This window comes from Plasmodium vinckei (genome assembly GCF_900681995.1).
Source record: "Plasmodium vinckei vinckei genome assembly, chromosome: PVVCY_14".
NCBI lineage: Eukaryota > Apicomplexa > Aconoidasida > Haemosporida > Plasmodiidae > Plasmodium > Plasmodium vinckei.
The window spans coordinates 316,244-335,194 of record NC_051306.1 but is presented as its reverse complement, the minus strand read 5'-3'; the positions used below and the strand labels follow the sequence as shown (position 1 = coordinate 335,194).

Below are 18,951 nucleotides of genomic sequence, written 5' to 3'. Positions count from 1 at the left end.
TATGCGCTTAGAACGCTATATGTCCCTGTCCTATTATACATATGTATATATATAGGCAAAGAAGACTAATTTGAACTTAAAATTATGCAAATATATTTTAAAATGCATAAAAGATGAATTTGTAATGTTTTTCAATTTTATTTGATGTGTCAATTTTGTTTTTTTTTTTAATTAAATTTTTTTTAAGTTTGTAACGTATTGTTTTAAAAATATATCCCATTTATTTTTTATTTAATTATAACTACTAATGGGCATTAATTCGATATTTGCCACAAAAACTATATTTTAATATTTATATATTTTGGACTTTTCTATTCATTTATTTTAAGTTATTTTGCAAAATATGGTACAAAAAAATTATTTATTTATTTATGTTCATAGATTATATAAACGTTCTTAATAAACATAGTTTCATGGAAATGGTATATTCACAAATGTATATATATTACGTTATTAGGAAAACAATAAATATATCATAATTTTTTTGTCCATTTTATTATTCACCATCAATTTTGTAGAATAAAAAAATAAAAAAAAAAAATTATATTATTCTTAGGAATAATAGTTTAATAATAATAAAAGATTCACAAAATTGCAATTAATCTATTAATTTAAAAAAAAAATTCCATCCCTAAGCGATATGTAATCACAAATATGTATTTACTTGAGTTCCACAAATACGGAAACAAAAAATGTTAATTTCTGAGCAATATATTTATATGTATTATTTTATATATAACGGCAATTTACGTGCATTCAACATGCAAATAATAATGCGTACAACATCCGTGTACTTTTACGTATAATTTCTATATAATCGTGTGTATGAATTGCATACATATATTTTTAATGTAGAATAGTATGAATAATTTATTTTTTTTTAAATTTTATTTATAATTTATATTTTTTTCGTTTCTAGAAAAATTAGTAATTTTTGGCATTATAAAAATAAGAAAAAAAAATATAAATAAATAAATAAATAAATGAAATAAACTGAATTAGGGAAATATTTAGGAAAATATTATTTTATTAATTTTTTATCGCATTTTCTATGTTGCATATAAAAGCTAGAAATCGCAAAAATTCAAAAAAAAAAAATTAAAAATAAATGTAATTATTAATACATTTACATAATTTGATAATAAATATATTTAATATCATGTCGTTTTTTTTTAAATTTTGTTATTAAAATATATATAATATTACTTTTGTATTCCTAAATGTCGTTTATATACGTTAATACGATTTTTGCAATATATTTTTTGCTGTGCTTCAATATATACTATTTTCACGAGATGAATAATGAGTATATGGATGGCTCAATCATAAGTGATATAGTAAGAGCAGATATTGAAAGAAGAAAGAAAACAATAGATGATATAATAAATTTTAAGGGAAGGATGCCAGTAATTGAATATAATAAGAAGGGTAATGAAATGGATATATCTTCCGAATACCATTTTATAAATAATATATATATTAATGTGAAATATGAAAATAATAAATTTAATTTACATTTTGTGGATAAAGATTATTCAAATGTTGAAAAAAGAGAAGAAAAAGGGAATCCCAGCTTTAAAATAGGTGGGTTTGAAAATATGGACACGACAAGAGACTTTGAATTTGATATAACAAATAGTGCACTAGAAAATAGTATGTATACTGAACTTGATAATGGTTTAATTCAAAATGAAGATGAAAATTATTCTCAAAGCAATAGTACTATGAAAGATAATATATATGATGAGATTGAAGGTATGAATTTTAATAAAAGTATAAACACATATTTAGATAATGAAATGATAAATAAAGAATTAGATGATTGGGTTCGTTATATAAAGGGTGGACCAAAGACCAATTATATAATACTATTAAGCGGTACATCAGGATCTGGTAAAAGTACATTAAGTTGTTTGCTAAGTTTATTTTTAAAAATTAATAGAATTTTATCTACAGATGTAATACGAGAAATTTTAAGAAAATATGATACAAATGATGATAAATATCTAAAATATTCAACATATGAATCATGGAAATTAGATAGTAATGATGATGAGAAATATGAGGGAAATCTACGTATAAATAAAAGTGCAACTAATATGGGTAACAGAATAGGATGTACTAATGAAAGCAACGAAGGGAACCCATATGGTGCTTATTATGATCCTAATACCAGTTTTTCAAATGAGAAAATGATGAATGAATGTGAAAGTGATTCATCCGAATATTTAAAAGATAATATTTCTCAGTCTGTATTGAGAAAGAGATGCATTGAAAATTATTCAAAACAATGTACCCTTTTGTATGATTTTATCGATGAAATTATTAATTACCATGTTGTGAATAATGAATCTATAATAATGGAAGGTGTACATATAACTGCAGAATTAATAAATAAACTGAATAATAAATATCCAAATAAAATAATATTTTTTTTAGTTTATATTAATGATAAAGAGACAAGTATTCAACGATTTTCAAGTAGAACTATTGATTCAAATACGGAAGAAAATAAATATATTAAAAATATTAAATATATAAATGATATACAAAAAAATTTAATAGAAACTACAAAAAAATTAGATCCACCAATTAACTATATTGAAAACATAGATATTTATAATTCTTTGGAACAAGCTCTTAATGTAATTTACTCATCTCCCTAATTCAGTTAAAATGCAGAAGGGACAGATATATATCCTAGGAAAAACGAGTATTTCATTAATTACAATATTTTTAGGTTTTAGTTGTCTTATTGCGTTCGTGTGTGCATTAAGCCTTATTTCTTTTTATTAATTTTTTCAAATATTTTTTGCAATCGTTCGTTATTTATAAGTTCATAATATTTTCCAACTACGTTCGATTGTATTTTTCTGTATTCTTTTATTCTTCATTAAACGTATGCTGAAGTATTATTCAGCTTGTACATATATATATACATATACATTATATACGCCTATATGGACGTGCGTAGTTTTATATTATTTTACAATTTTTATCATTTTATTATTGTTTTTTCCTATATTTTTACGAGATATTATCGTTTATGTAATTTATTTTAATATTTGAAGTATATTATTTTTTTATGTATCCATCCTTATTTCCTGTTTTCGTTTTTTTTTTTTCCATACACATTATGAGTATCGTTTTATGTAAAATTATTCATCCGTTTATTACTTATATATTATTGCTACTTTTTAAATTATTTATTAATTTTTACTACATAGATTGTAGAATAATAATTAATTTTCATGTACATTCGTTTTTCGCTAGCCTACACCTTTTTATTATAATTTTATATTATTTTATTGAAAAATATAATAGTGTGTTACAATAGATTAGTAGTGAAGCATAGTTTATTATATATTTGTTCAGTTTTGTTTTATATTTATTTTTATATATGCAAATACATTAATTTGAAGTTACGTCAAACACATATATATATGTATATATATTTTAAAACGCCCCATAAAGGGTCATAAGTATAATAAAACTTAATTAAGCTTAATTTTGCAATAAAAAAAATAATAAAAATAAAAAAAAACATTGAATAAATGGAATAATAAATCATTCTTTGTTATATTATTTTTAAATACAATTTTTAATATATTTTTAATGGTTATTTCCTAATATTTAATCGGAAAATGCATACACTTTTTGATGCATAAATATACGTATTTTTTCTGTATGTTTATAATCTGATTAAAGTACGTAAATTACCTCAAATTTAATAAGTAAATAAAGAAATGGGAAAAAATCGAAAACCATAAAAAAAAAATATATATATCCGTATTTACGCATTTTTATTTATGTGCTTGTTCAAGTAATTATCCGCATAATTACTTACGTAAGAGTTTACGTGCAAAGGTGTTTTTTTTATATATGTACTCAATGGGATAATACTGAAAGAAGAGGCTTGAAAAAGCATAATAGCTATTTTTACTCTTATTAGTATTATTATTTTTATGTATCTTTCCCATATTACCCAAAGAAATGTACTTTGGGCTTGTTGTTATAAAAATAATTTATTAAATGAGGAATTGTTACTTTGAAAAATTCTATTAAAAGCATAAAAACGAAAATGCAAAAGAAAAAACATATGAATAAAAAGAAGAGACACATAAAATCTGTGTCAAAATCTCATTACAACCATATGCAAGATTTATTAATTAAGGAAATATATGAAGGGTATAATGATGATAACAATGGCATTGCTTATTTAGAAAAAAAAAGAAGAAAAAAGAAAAAAACACGAAATAAATATGTAGAACGATTGAAAAGCTTATATAGTGAAATTAAATTAGAAAAGTGTTTAAAATATGGTTTACAAAATATAAAAAAAATAAAAAAGAAAAATTATGCCGCCAAAATAATTTTTTTGAAAATAATAGGGAACTGCTATTTCTATTTTGAGAATTATAAATCCAGTTCTTTGACATATATATTATTGTCAAAATATATGAAAAAAATTGTAAACAAAAATAAAATAGAAATATTTTATAATGCCGGTGTAATATTCACGAAATACTTTTTACAAACAAATAATGTGTCTTATTATTTAAGTGCAAAATCATGTTTTAATTATTCTTTATTGTATAATGATAAAGAAAGCACGTACTTTAATGAACTTATATACAATAATATTCGACGCATACTTAAAAAGTATTTTATAACGGATATAACTAAACACATTATCCAAGGGGATAAAAAAGAAACAAATATCAACGACAGTAATAATAAAGAAATCAATGGTTTTGATAGCAATATTAATGAAGATAATTTACTAGATACAGATTTCCCTCTATGTTTATATAATAGCATTATGTTTACTGTTGATGTATTTAATTTGCCAAAAAATATGCAAAAAACATATCATCGTAAAATAATGAAAGAACAAACTTGGTATTTTAGTAAAACAAATAATTTTAGTGTGCAAAATAATTTTGATGGAATGCATGGGGATTATAATGATAGTCCATTAGAAGCATTATCTTTTTCATATAGTAATAAAAATAAAAAAATTCGAAAAGATATATACAATAATAAAGATATCGATTTTTTTGAAAATTGTAATTTAAATGATAAAATATTCAATAATGCCAGTGATGGTTCTAGTGATATGGAATCAGGAAAAGACAGTTTTTCAAACAAATCGAATTCGAATATAGAGTATAATAATAATATTAGAGGAAAATATTCAGGGAATATGCCTTCCGATTATGATGTTATATATAAGGAAAATAATTTATTTTACAATCATAAATTAGAGGGAATTAACAATTTAAACATAGGAAATAATATGAAAAAAATATATAAAGGATATAAGATGAGTTTAATAGATGAATATACCAATGTTATAAATAATAAAAATAAGGGTGTTGGAATAATAAAAGTTCAGAAAAATAAATCATTTGTGGATTTTTTTCGAAACATGTATGAAGCATCTTTGAAAAATAAATTTGAGGCTGTTCTTAAATTTAATGATGAACCTCAAGGTGGATTAAATTGGAAGAATAAAAATGGACCAAATTCTGGAATAAAAAGGGGAAGAAAATGGAATGAAGAAAAAGAAAATTATATGGATGATGTATCTACTGAATATAAGGATGGAAAAAATATGAATCCATCGGAGTTAGAAACAAAAAATTACACAGATTCATGTAATGACGAAATAGATTCGATTGGAATTGATGGCAATTATGACTTATGTAGCGATCAGGACTTTCAGAAAGGTTTTCAAAAAAATATGACAAATAATTGTGATAATAAAAACTTGAATAGAAAAAATGAAAATGGGATAGTGAAGGGTGACGATAATAGTGAATTTGTTCACCTTATAAATTTATATAAAGAAATAAAAAACGAAATTGATAGTATACGGTGTAATTATAATATCATGGATAATAATTTTAATGATAAAAAAGAAATAGAGGAAATAATTGTAAATAATATTAATAAATTCAATAAAAACCGAATAAGAGACAAGGTGAAAAAATTAAGTCTTTATAATAATTCCACGCTTTCTGATGTTGCTGATAAAATGGTAGATAATATCAACAGATTATTTGTTATAAAAAATTATTCAAAATTTTTAAATAGTATTAAAAAAAATAACAGCATTCGTCACATATATTATTTATATGAAAATATGTATGCAATAGATAAAATTGATAATATTAACAGTAGTAATATATTTAATATATCTCATTTTATTATCGATATATTTTTATTGAAAAATATTAAGGAAAAGGATTATTTAAAAAAAAAAATAAAAAAATTAAAGTATTCTTTTAAAAACATTTTTCAGTTTAATAATTTACCTGCACATTTGAAAAATGTCATCAAAGATTTATCTACACACTATAATAAAAAAATTCGAAAAAATGAAACTGTGGATAATATTTATATTCAAAATTTAATGAAAAAAAGAAAAAAAGAAGCAGATACAAAAAATGATTCGAGTGATTTCGATGATGAAAATAGTTATATGGACGATGGCAAAAAAAAAGAAAATAATTTTAAGAGTGATGTGATGAATTATAGTAACAAAGCTAATGAACAATCTGAAACTAAGAATGAATTGCAACTAAATATAGAACAGGGTGAAGACGATAATTCAATAAATCATAATATTGAAGTAAGCGAACAAAATAGTGATACAAATGAGCATAATAATAGTAATTGGAATGATAAAAACATTTTAAGAAATGGATTGACAAGCCTTTCAAGTAATGACATTGATGAATCCCGTTTTAGCAAAATGTCTAAAGTATCATATAAATACAATATGAAAAGAGCGAAGTTATATAATGATATGCAAAAAGGAAACGACGATATTTTTGATGATATAATAGATTTTTATGAATTTTTTAATTCATCAAATGTTAGTCATTTCACTAAATCCAGAATTGAAGAGATTACATTGATATTATTTTATCATTATTGTAATAACAATTATAGTTTTATTCTAAAGGATGTTTTGTTAAAAATATTTATTTTTTTTACATACAATAATATTATAAATAAAAAAAATATTCATGAATATCCAGGTTTTATAAAATTATATGGTTTATATTTATCTAATATTAAGTTCGACACTACAAAGCACTTTTATCACAATATTGAAAGGGATACGGAAGAAATAAATAATTTTAGAGAAATGCATAAAAAAGACCAAGAAAAAAAAAGTAAAAATTTTACTAATGGAAATGAATTGTTATCTACTGATGAAAGTGAACTAAAATTTGATGATTATATAAGTGAAATATATTGCCATTTATGTATGCTAAAATTATTATATAAATGTTATTTAAAAAAATTAAACAAATGTGTAAGTTTTCCTAATATGAATTTAGAAAATATTATAAATAATACTTTTGAGATTTTAAATTGTTTATTAATTAGACATAGCTATAATAAACAAGTTGGAGAAATAAAATCACATGTTTTATTTATATTTTTACAATTTTTATATATTAATTCAAAATATTATTTTAAAAATGTTACATTTTTTCTTAATAAATATGATATTAACTATTTAGTAAAGAGTGAGCAAAATAGTTTCTATAGTCCTCACACGGAGGAAAGTGACCATTTTGCTGTTTATCAAGATATCGCAGGACCTGGGCTCGGAAATGATGGAATTGAGGTTGAACAAAAGAGAAAAGAAAGTTCTGAACGTGAGATATTTGAAGAGCCGCTTGAGTCAGTCAAATGTGAAGATGAACTAGAAGATGATAAAGATGCAGAGAGGGAGGATGATGTAGAAGAAGAGCACGAAATCGAAGAGGAAAAAGAAATAGAAGAAAAGGATGAAATCAACGAGGATGAAGAAGAAACAGAAAAGGAAGCAAATATAGAAAAATATAACAACATCGAAGAGGATGATGAGTGTTATAATAATTCAGGATATGTTGATCAAAACAGAGAAGAATCTAATGATATAAATGAAAAAAGTATTAGCAATTCAAGAAGTATTGATGAGGGTAATAATAGAAGTAGTGACAAAGAAATTGATTATCAAAATGAAATGAGGGGCGATGAAAGGAGCGAAAAAGGGGAAGATGATAAAATTCTGAGGCAAATTGAAAACCAAAGTGAAAAAATAAGTAGCACTAGAAGTAGCTCGAAAAGTTATGAAGAAAACAGCGTAAGAAGTAGTGAACTTAGTAGCAACGAAATGAACTATTATATTAACGAAGCAAATAGTTACAGTAATGAGGTTAGCAAAAGCAACGAAATAACCAATAGTAGTAGTGTGTTAAGTGTAGAAAGCAATACAATAAGTTGTGATAGTAGTGAAAATATTGATAATAAAGATTTTACAAAAGAGAACAGTATTATGGATAATATGAATTATGAAATGACAAAATTTGAAAAATTTCAAAAGTTTATAACACGACTTGATGACAATATAAATATAACATTTTCGTCGTTTTTAAAATGTTATAATAAGTGCTTTTTATTATTAAATTTAGATATCCCCCAAAATGTGATATTAAGGAAAATAATACTTCGAAAAATAAAAAAGATAAAAAACTATTGTAATAGTTTATATAGTATATTAAAAATAAAAAAGCTACCAATTACTAATAATTATAATTTTGTACTTGATGAAATAAATTATAATTTGCTTAATAAAAATATTTTTTCAAAACCGTCTTTTTTTAAAGTTTTAAAAGAAGACGAATATATTTTTGAATTGTATAAATATAATAACAGTAATTTAAGAAATATGTATGAAGAAAATAAAAATAAATATGGCAATGGAAACCGTAAATATATTCCAGACGAAAATAATTTATTTAAAATATTATTTTTATATAAAAATACAAAAATGGATGAATACATAAGAGAACAAATGGGTGATGTTAAGAAGCGTTATATTGTATTATTGAACTCTTATGAATACATTAAAAAATTGATATGCAAAGAATTAAAAAAAAATGACATTTTAAATTTATATAAAAAAGCTAAATCAATTGATGAGAACTTTAATTCAAGTATTGATTATCTCCATTCCTTATTCGATTCGCGACTGTGTTTTCTATTTTTGAGTTATGAGCTTCAAAATATTATCATTGATTTTTTGAAAGATTCTATAGATTTTATTATTTCTGATGTAGAAAAAGATACTGAAGTAGATGAGTTTAGAAAAATAAGAAAAATGGGTGTATCTAAGGGCATGCATAAGGATGAGCATAAAAGCAATCGAAGTGATAATATTTTGCGTTTTTTTTTGGTTAAAAAAATTATGAAAATTTACAATATAGTATTTTCATTTTTTTATTTACGCCTTAATTCATTTTTAAAACATAACACAAATAAGTTATCCAAAGTTATTGGAGATCGAGTAGAAAATGTTTTTTCTTATGATGATAAAGATATTTGGAACACTTTGAATATGTTCAATTTTATAAATTATAGATATGGGTGTTCATACAATTTTTTAAATGAGGTTTTTACGTCATTTCATATTTTTGTAAATAATTTAATAAAAGTTGATGTGTATATTCAATTAGACAAAAAATTAATAGGGAGAAAAAAAATCGTTAAGAAAAAATATAATTTGTATAATTATCATCCTGATTATAATGATCCATACAAAAGTATGAAGACAGAATTTATGGATTATAATGAAATATTGAAATATACTAAAATGGAAAAGAAAAGTTACAGAAATAATATACGAGAAAAAAACACAATCAATGGTGTTTATTTTAACAAGAATAATATATATAAAATAATAAATGAAGTTAAGAAAAATGTGACGATAGGGGGAAAATTCAAAATTAAAAACGATATATTAGAGAAAAAATTAGGAAAAAAAATGAACAAATATTTTGGGTTTTTTATTAAAAATAAAAATTTAAAAAAAAAAGAGGTGAACAAATCTTACAACACATATAGATCCCATGAATTATATGCGAGGTCAAAAAATAATAAACCAATTAATAGAAGGTATACTTCATTTGACTTTGTAGAAAATGCTATTAGTTATATGAATATTCATAAAAAAAAAATTATGATTAAAAAAAGCATTAAAAAAGATAGACATGTGGAAAGGAAAATTGTCAGTTTGATGAGAGTGTATCCAGGGTTTCACTTACACATAAATAAATACAATAATGGAAAATATGGAAAGACAAATTTAAAGAGACAAAAAATAAAAAATATAAGTAATAAATCGAGAAAACGACGAAGTAATAATATGTACATGCTGGAAAAGTTATGGACTAATAAATCATCAATTAAATATATGCGTAAAAATATAAAATTTATTGATAATTATAATAAATTAAACAAACTAAAAAAAAAAATAAAAAGAAAATTAAATAATATTAGTCTTTTTAAATATATACCAATAGTTGATAAGAGTGGTAATAAAATATATAGCTCTTTATACCGAACATATTCACATATATTATTTATACTTATTTCAATATTATATGTAGAAAACTATAACATTTTGCATATTAGAAAAAATAATGACTTATATATGAATAGCGATATATATAACACATATTATATATTTGCGCATATATCAAGTAGTATTATATTATTATTATCATCCCCTTTGCGTACATATCTGCACTTTAATCCATCTGTTGGATCCAAGAGGACAAATATTTCACCGAGAAGAGAAATAGTTGAAGGAATGAACAACCAAAAGGGTTATAGCAATGAAGTCCAGAATAGTAACAGATCAATAACAAAGGATGAACAGGAAATGAATATAAAAAGCCATATAGAGGAACGTAATATATATGTAAACACTTTATTGTGTTTTAGCTATACTAATATTTTATTGATATCTAAAAAGGGAAATAATATGAGAAATAAAATAAAAAGAAATAAATATATATACGCATTTTGTAATTTAATAGAAAATATATTACAAAATGTTATGTTTTTTTATGAATTGTATAATAGTGCAAAAAATGGAAGTGATATTTTAGAAACAGACGAAAATTTTTCAAAGTTAAATAAAATGTGTAAAGAAAATAACTTAATAGAAGATTATATTCCTATAAAAAATGTATTAATTTTTCACGCATTATTTAAATATATAATACCAGAAAACTATTGTGACTATTTCAATATAAAAGATCCAGAATTATATAATATGAAAAAATGTTCACTTAATTTATTTTATTCTTCTTTAAATATATTATTAACAACATTTAATACAGATATTTCTATAAATATAGAAAGGTGCTTATACAACATTAACTATTTTTGCTATGAAAAATTATATTATGAAATAATTTTGAGTAATGTAAAAAAAGTCATTAGAGGATTAAAACATGATAATAGAAAATCTGCTTTTAATTGTATATATTCATGTGTGTTATATTATTTGCATAAATATGGAAAAAATTGTACCAATTCATTAAAGACTGAAACAGGCTATAACAATATAGAACAACGAAAACAAAATGATAATAACAATTGCACACCTCAAAAATATCCCCAATCACAAGGCCTATTTTCTTTACTATATAATAAAAAAAATAAAGCAAGTAATGCGGTGTATAAATATAAAGATAATAGCACAAACGATGACGAAAACAATGTAAGGCGTGGTGTAAAAAATCAATCCTATTTATGTTTATATGGAAAAAAAGAAAATGAGATATTCGATAATTCTAATACTAATTATGGCTTTAAAAATGGAATGGATGGATTAAGGAATAGAGAAAATATGAACCGAAGAGAAGTACTTTCTAAAATAATATATGATATGGTTGAACCATATATCGATATAAAACATATAGAAGTGTATAATAAAATATACAGAAGCCACGATTCTATTAATAGTCTTATTAATATCTGTTTTTCATTTTTATTTAATAATTTATTATTTTTAAAACCAGTTTATCCTTTTGATATTCCATCTAAGGATAAAAATGAAAATGAAATAAATGAAAAAAAAAAAAATAAAATAACAAATTACAATTTTGACATATTTAATATCAAAATGGATAAAATGAAAGCATCCGAATTATTTTTATCTTTATACATTCATAAATATATGCATAGCATTTCTTTGGATATCAAAAAGCTAGTTGATTATAACATGTTTATGAACCTATTTTTTTGGATGTCAAATAAAATACATACTACAATTAATCACAGGAATTATATTTATCTCAATTACTCATTTTATAATGTCTATTACAAATTTAACGAATACAATGTTTTGCAGTTTCTGATAAATTTCAAGAGGTCTAAAAGCGAAGGAAAGGTAACAAAAAAACTAATGTCTGATGTGGATCTTGCCACTTATATAATTATTTTTGCTATTTTTTTGTCAATTCATTATTATGGGTTTTCTTTGCCAATTTTCATTTATTGGCACTGCATTATGAGTCTGTATTTGTGCATATTTATTTGTTTGTTTACCCATTTCCTCAATTTTTCCCTCATTTTATTTTTTGACTATTAGGAATTTATGATGTCGTTTGTGAAGATGTTTGAAAAACTTATTTCGCTAGATAGCGATTTAAGTTCTGATTTTGCAGATCCATTAGCATATAGCGTATATTTGGATTATATGAATGATTTGTTTTTAAATGATGATTATTATTATGTATCCTTTTGTGACTATATAAAAAATACGTACATAGAAGAGAATGATTTTAATCGAAAAGAATTTGAATTTTTTATGACGGAATTAAATGAATTAAATCCATTTAAAATAGAAAAGGATGTGACAAAGAAAATTCATGAGGATTTTGAAATGAATTACCTAATTTTAGTAGTCAAAAAAAAAATATGTGAAAATATTTGCAAGTATAAATATATTTCGAACGGTGTTAATAATGTATTAGAAGATTTAGACTATAGAAAGGAAAAAGGATATAATTTTGAGAATAAAAATGGTTTAATATGGGGATTGAAAGAATTTTCTGAGGAACAAAAAAACAACAAAAAAAAATTAATGCTCAAAAGTTTTAAAAACAGATATAAGATTAGAATAAAACTAAACAACAACCCTTACTATTTTAAAAATATATATAAATATTATAGAAACAATTTATTCAATTTAATTAACAAAAAGAATATAAATTATTTTGAAGTAATAAAAGTTATAAATAAAAAAGGGTATAATCATTTTAGTAACATGTTTTTTAGCTCGTTTATATATATATTGAGTGAAGTAAAATATGATTATAGTAGACAATACAATTTTAATATGCAGAAAATTATGGATAAATTAAATATAGGTTTAAAGGCGTCTTTTTATAATAATAAAAATGTAACATTATATTATTATTTATTTCAACAGTATTTTTATCTGTATATATTTTCAGAGTATAAATATTTTTCTGAACTGGTTTGCTCAGAATATTTTTTACTAAACTTATCTATGAAGTCAGTAAATAATTCATTATATAATACAGATGCATACAGAATATATTGTTTTTTGAAATTTTTGTATATTAAAAATATATTAAATCATACAGACACACTTTTAAATTTTTTGATTTATATATATTATAAATATTTCTGTTATCATTATAAAGAAAAAGATGATAAGCTTCCTCATTTTATCGACATTTTTTTAAGTATCCACGAGGAATCGTATAATAGCACCTTTTTATTCGCTAACTATAAATCGAATGAAATAAATTTTGAAGCAAATTTGGCAAAAGGAAGTATGGGTACAAAAAATGGATTAAATAGCTATAATGGTGAAATTATACAAAATACACAAAATGAATTGAATCAGGATATATCTAGAGATTTAAATCCAGCTTATGATGGCAAACAAAATGGTAATATTATTACAGATTCTGTTGCTAATATGTGTAAAAATAGAGAAATAAATAATGAAGAGAAAGAAAAGAACGACGAAGGAGATATTAAAACTGATGAAAGGCAAAATGAACATAGTAATGCAAAAAATTGTAATTTAATTTTATTAAATTCTCAGGATAGATTTATAAATATATTGTTTTATAAAATATTAATAAATTTTATAAAATCAAAAATAAACACATTGAATTCTAAGTATATATTTGACAATGCGAATTTTTATATTTCATCTTATATTAAATATTCGCTTTTTTATACATTTGAAAAAAAAAATAAAGTTTTTGGTAATGCATTAAAATATAAATATTCCTTTTACAATTTTAAGGCATTAAGAAAAAACTTAAAATTGTGTCTATATATAAAAAATTTATATTTAAAACAGGACTTGTTCAATAGTAATATATTATCCTTCTTAAACATAGAATCGAATAAACCAAAGAAAACAAAATCAGCAAAACGAGCTTCAAAAAAAATAAAAAAACTTAGAGATGTGTCAAATGATGATTTAGTTCAAAATATAAATATTTTTAAAAATAATAGCACTATTTGCAAAGTTGAAAATGGTATAGAAAAGGTATCTGAGAAAAATGAAGAAAACTATAATGAATATAGCGAAGCAAATAAGGAATTATTAAATATACCTGGGTGTATACAAAATGAAAAAAAATACAGAAAGAGACTAAATGTAGAAGATGAAAATGATAATGATGGTGTAAATATGGCAAATAAAAAATTGTGTATAAAAGAGGAAAATATAGAATTAAATAACGAAATAAAAAAAATAGGAGATGGAAAAGATGAACATAAATTGAATGCAACTGTTGAAGAGAGAAGAGAAAGCGAAATAATGAAAGCAAAGGGATTTGTATCAGATGTTAAAAAAATTAAAATAGAAATCGAGGAAAATAATAAAAACGTGGATTATATAAATGATGGCGGTGAAAAAGGGAAAGAAGGTGGAAATAATAACAATTTAGCAGATAGTACACCTAAAGAAAATTTAAATAAAAAAAAGAAAGAATTCAGTATAGATCAGATAAAAATAAAAATTGAAAATGCTAATGAGATAAATGAATCACTAAGCAAAATTGATAAGGGGGATGTTTTAATAAATTTATTTTTAGAAAAAAAAGAAAATGTACAAAAAAATATATCAATAAAATATTATGTTAAAATTTTAAAATTTTATTTAAAAAATAGAGCTCATGAATATTATATTAATTCATTAGATTTATCAAAATTTCAAGATAAATCAATTTATTTGATATTTATATTTTTAGGGAAGTTGTTTAATTTCTTTTCAAATTCACTTTTATCATATATTGATGATGACAATTTTAAGACACATAAAAAAAATGATTCTGATTCAATTGAAAGATACTATTCATATGAATATCTTCTTTCGAATTTTACTCTAATTTCGATTTGCAACTATGCCGATACTCTCTCTCTTTTATGCATGAGTTTTATGGATATTAATAACCTGAGGAAAGATGACGAAGAGAGGGGAATTGAGGAAGCGCAAGTAGTAGAAGAAAATAGGAGTTCCGAAGAAAACGAAGAAGCTCAAACAGATGTAGAACGGGATAAGGAATATGGTTCATGTGATAAAGAAAATTCTAAAGGAATAAAAAAAACAGAGTTAATGAAAAACTTGAAAAATGTACCAGTAAGAAATTATACTGATTTATGTGAATCTAATAATTTCAGAAAAAATATACTTACTTTGAAACCGAACTTTTTAGATACAAATAATTATTATATGTTCAGAAAAAAGTCTATTGATATAATTAATAGTGATAAAGATAGTGCAAAGATTATAATACCTATGTATAAATTATTAGTAGCACGATTAAAGATATGCTTATATAACCCCACATATTTTTTCATTGCTTCGTTATTTAGTTATAAATATGATACAAAATTATCAAACGCTTTATTAAACTATATCAAGAGTACCGATTTTAGCATTAAAGACATTAAGTATTATATTTGTGAAGAAAATCAAGTGGAATCACAATCAGGGACCCAAGGTAATGATCATAAAGAAATGAATAATAATGGAAATTCTAAATATTTAAACATATCGAAGGAAAATGATTCTGAACAAGACAATAATAATTTAGCTGGTATTAAAAAAGGTGATACCCAATCTAACCGTGAACAATTTGGAAGTTTAGTACGTGGACTTTTTATGAATGTGAAAAAGAGAACATTCGAAATGGCATCCTTAAGTCGTGATAATAGCAAAGTAGATGCATCAAATTCTGAAGCATTAAATAGTTACAATAGCAAGGGTATAAATATGAATATATCAGATTATGTGAATTATTATTATAATTATCATGAAGATACTGATTTTAATTATAAGAAGAGACAAAGTTATGGAAATCCTTCAAATAATGCCGAAAGTGATGATGTCGCAGATAATGAGGTGGAATCATCGAGCCAAATGCATGGTGAAAATTATGCACTAAATATATTAAATATTAATAAGGAAATTTCTGCATCACCTGATATCAATAAAAAAAATATTAACATAAGCAACGAAACAATAGATTTAACGAAGGATATTGAAATAGACGGAAATAAGTTAAGAGAAGAAGGAGCATATGATATAACAAAGGTAAAAGTGGTAATAAATAATATTGTAATAAAATATGAGGATGTTATTAATGATATAATTGAAGGATTAGATTTTATATCAGAAAATAAAAATTGTGAAAATTATAATTTTTATGCTGCTTATCATGCATGTACATATTATTTTTTGCGAAAAAATTATGAGAAATGTATACACTATATGAAATTTTTTGTTATAAAGGGGGCATTTAAAGTTTGTAAAATTGATTCAATATGTCAAGATTATTATAATTTATATTGCAAAAGAATACAAAGACGTGAGTTTTGTATAATTAAATATTGCACTCTTATTTTAGAAATAAGTAAAAGTGTTTTAACAAATCTTTTGTCAAAAATTAACGATAACATATGCATAGAACATAAGAAACTACAAGAAAATATGTGCACTGATAATTTAAATGGTGAAATTAAAAAATTTTTATTAGAGGAAAAGTTATTAAATATTAATAACGATGAAAACGATAAGGAAAAAACGAAAGAGGCAAATTTGAATAATAACATAGCTGACCAAGTAATGGATGACAAAATTGAAACGATTATAATTCAAGACGACAGTAATACAGGGGAAATAAAAGAAAATAACGATGAGACAAATCCCCAGAATAAAGATAAAAATAGTGAAGAATGTGATACTAAAGAAAACAATATGAACTCAAATGATAAAAACAATAGTGATGAGGTATGTTGTAAAAAAAAACCAGAAGACGATGGAAATTATCAAAAAGAGAATAAATTATTAAGTAAAGAAAATAAATGGGTGTATTTAGGTTTTGAAAATTTAAATCATTTAAATGAAATTTATGAAATATTAAAAATATTATTCGAAATATATATACATATCGGTAAAAAAATAAAAAGATTTAACGACTTCAAAGTATTAGAAGATGCTACATCTATCTATGGATATAATATATCAATTGTTAATGTCCTTTTCAAACTTATTATTGAACACTTATGTTTTATTTTCGAAGTTTTATGCTATTTTACACCACATGTATTAGTATACCCAATTATTTTACTCTTTGGAGATGACATAAAAAATGATGACAATCTTAAGGAGAATATAGATTTTGGAAACGATTCTCATTCGAATATTGAAAAGAAAAATAATAATAGTAACAAATATTTTTACTTAAATAAAGCAGCATATAATGAAGAAATAATGTACAATAATAGTGCATGTGCAACCATGGACTTACGGATTTTTAAATTGTTTAGAGAATTTTTATCAAACAAATCCGCAATTTTCCCATCTGATTTGTCTACAAAAATGCATAGTGTGCTTTTATTACTATGTAAGAAAATGTTATATTATCAAAATAGTGAAGAAGGCATGATAAAAAATATTCATAATTATCATAATAAAGGAAATAAAAAAAAAAAACAAAGTATAATGAAATTTGTTACAGATGTAATGAATAACCCTTATAAAACCAAACTTTCAGATTTTCTAAATTTAATAAAAAATCGTAAATTTTTAAATTGTAAAAATTATATAAAATGTGAAAGTATTAAATTTTTAGCAAGTAAATTGATTTATAATAGTAAATACACCGATATAAATAAGCAATCTCCGGAAATTATTCAATTAGATGTTACAAGCGATAATAATAACATTCCAAATAAAGAAAACACAGTATCTACTTTGAATAGTACAACAACGAATTTAAATAACAAAATGGATTCAGTCTTATTGCAAAGTAATGATACACCAACTATAGAAAAAAATAATGAAATTTCTATGTACTATATTAAGTTGCATAACGATATTAGCATATGCTTATACAACGATTTTGATATTATTAATGATATCCGAACCAAGAACGAAGCATTAAATTGTGTCAATTCAATGCTATCCGATAAAAACTTAGGATCGAAAAAAATGGATAATACCAACTTGAAAAAAAAGAAAAGTATGGAAATGTCTACTCCATATGCTAGGAACTCGATACGGGAGCGAGATCTAAGAAGATTGAATAGGGAAAGAAGTAAAGTTTCGTAAAAAGTGATAAAAGGCAAGATGAAGATTAAAGATCTATATGTTGCACTAATGTATGTATCCCACCATTTTAATAGGATTGAGATTTCTCTGTATATATTTATTTTTTTTTGTTTTATTTAATTTTGTTTTGTATGTTTTACATGTATATGATACATTTTTTAACACTATAGAATCGATAATTTTTATAAATTTTTAGTAATGCAAATATATATTGCATGTTTATCATATACTTAAATTTTTTTTAGTGGTATTGTAATACGCACATATATATGATGATATAATATTTTGATTCTTTTTCTAAGTTTTTTTTTGTTATAATATCTAAATTTAAAAAATTAGCAAAATAAAAATATATGTAAATATGTACATATGTTACACATGTATATATACACAATTTTATGTATTAAAAAAAAAGCATATTTGGGGGGGTGTTCTTATATTTTAATTATTGAATATATATAATAAATAGTATTTCTTAATATTAT

General features: G+C 22.8%; 2 protein-coding genes across 2 annotated transcripts; both read left to right on the top strand.

Annotated features, from left to right (window-relative positions):
- Nucleotides 1–1,295: 1,295 nt before the first annotated feature.
- On the top strand, nt 1,296–2,666 carry PVVCY_1400870 (conserved Plasmodium protein, unknown function; the record flags this gene model as incomplete). Its single annotated transcript, XM_008624937.1, has 1 exon — nt 1,296–2,666. One exon carries the CDS (start codon nt 1,296–1,298, stop codon nt 2,664–2,666), a length of 1,371 nt encoding a protein of 456 aa, XP_008623159.1.
- Nucleotides 2,667–4,081: 1,415 nt separating this feature from the next.
- PVVCY_1400860 (conserved Plasmodium protein, unknown function) lies at nt 4,082–18,466 on the top strand (the record flags this gene model as incomplete). The annotated part of the gene is made up of 2 exons (XM_008624938.1): nt 4,082–12,247; nt 12,449–18,466. The coding sequence occupies 2 exons, from the start codon at nt 4,082–4,084 to the stop codon at nt 18,464–18,466; spliced, it is 14,184 nt and encodes a 4,727-aa protein (XP_008623160.1).
- Nucleotides 18,467–18,951: the final 485 nt, after the last annotated feature.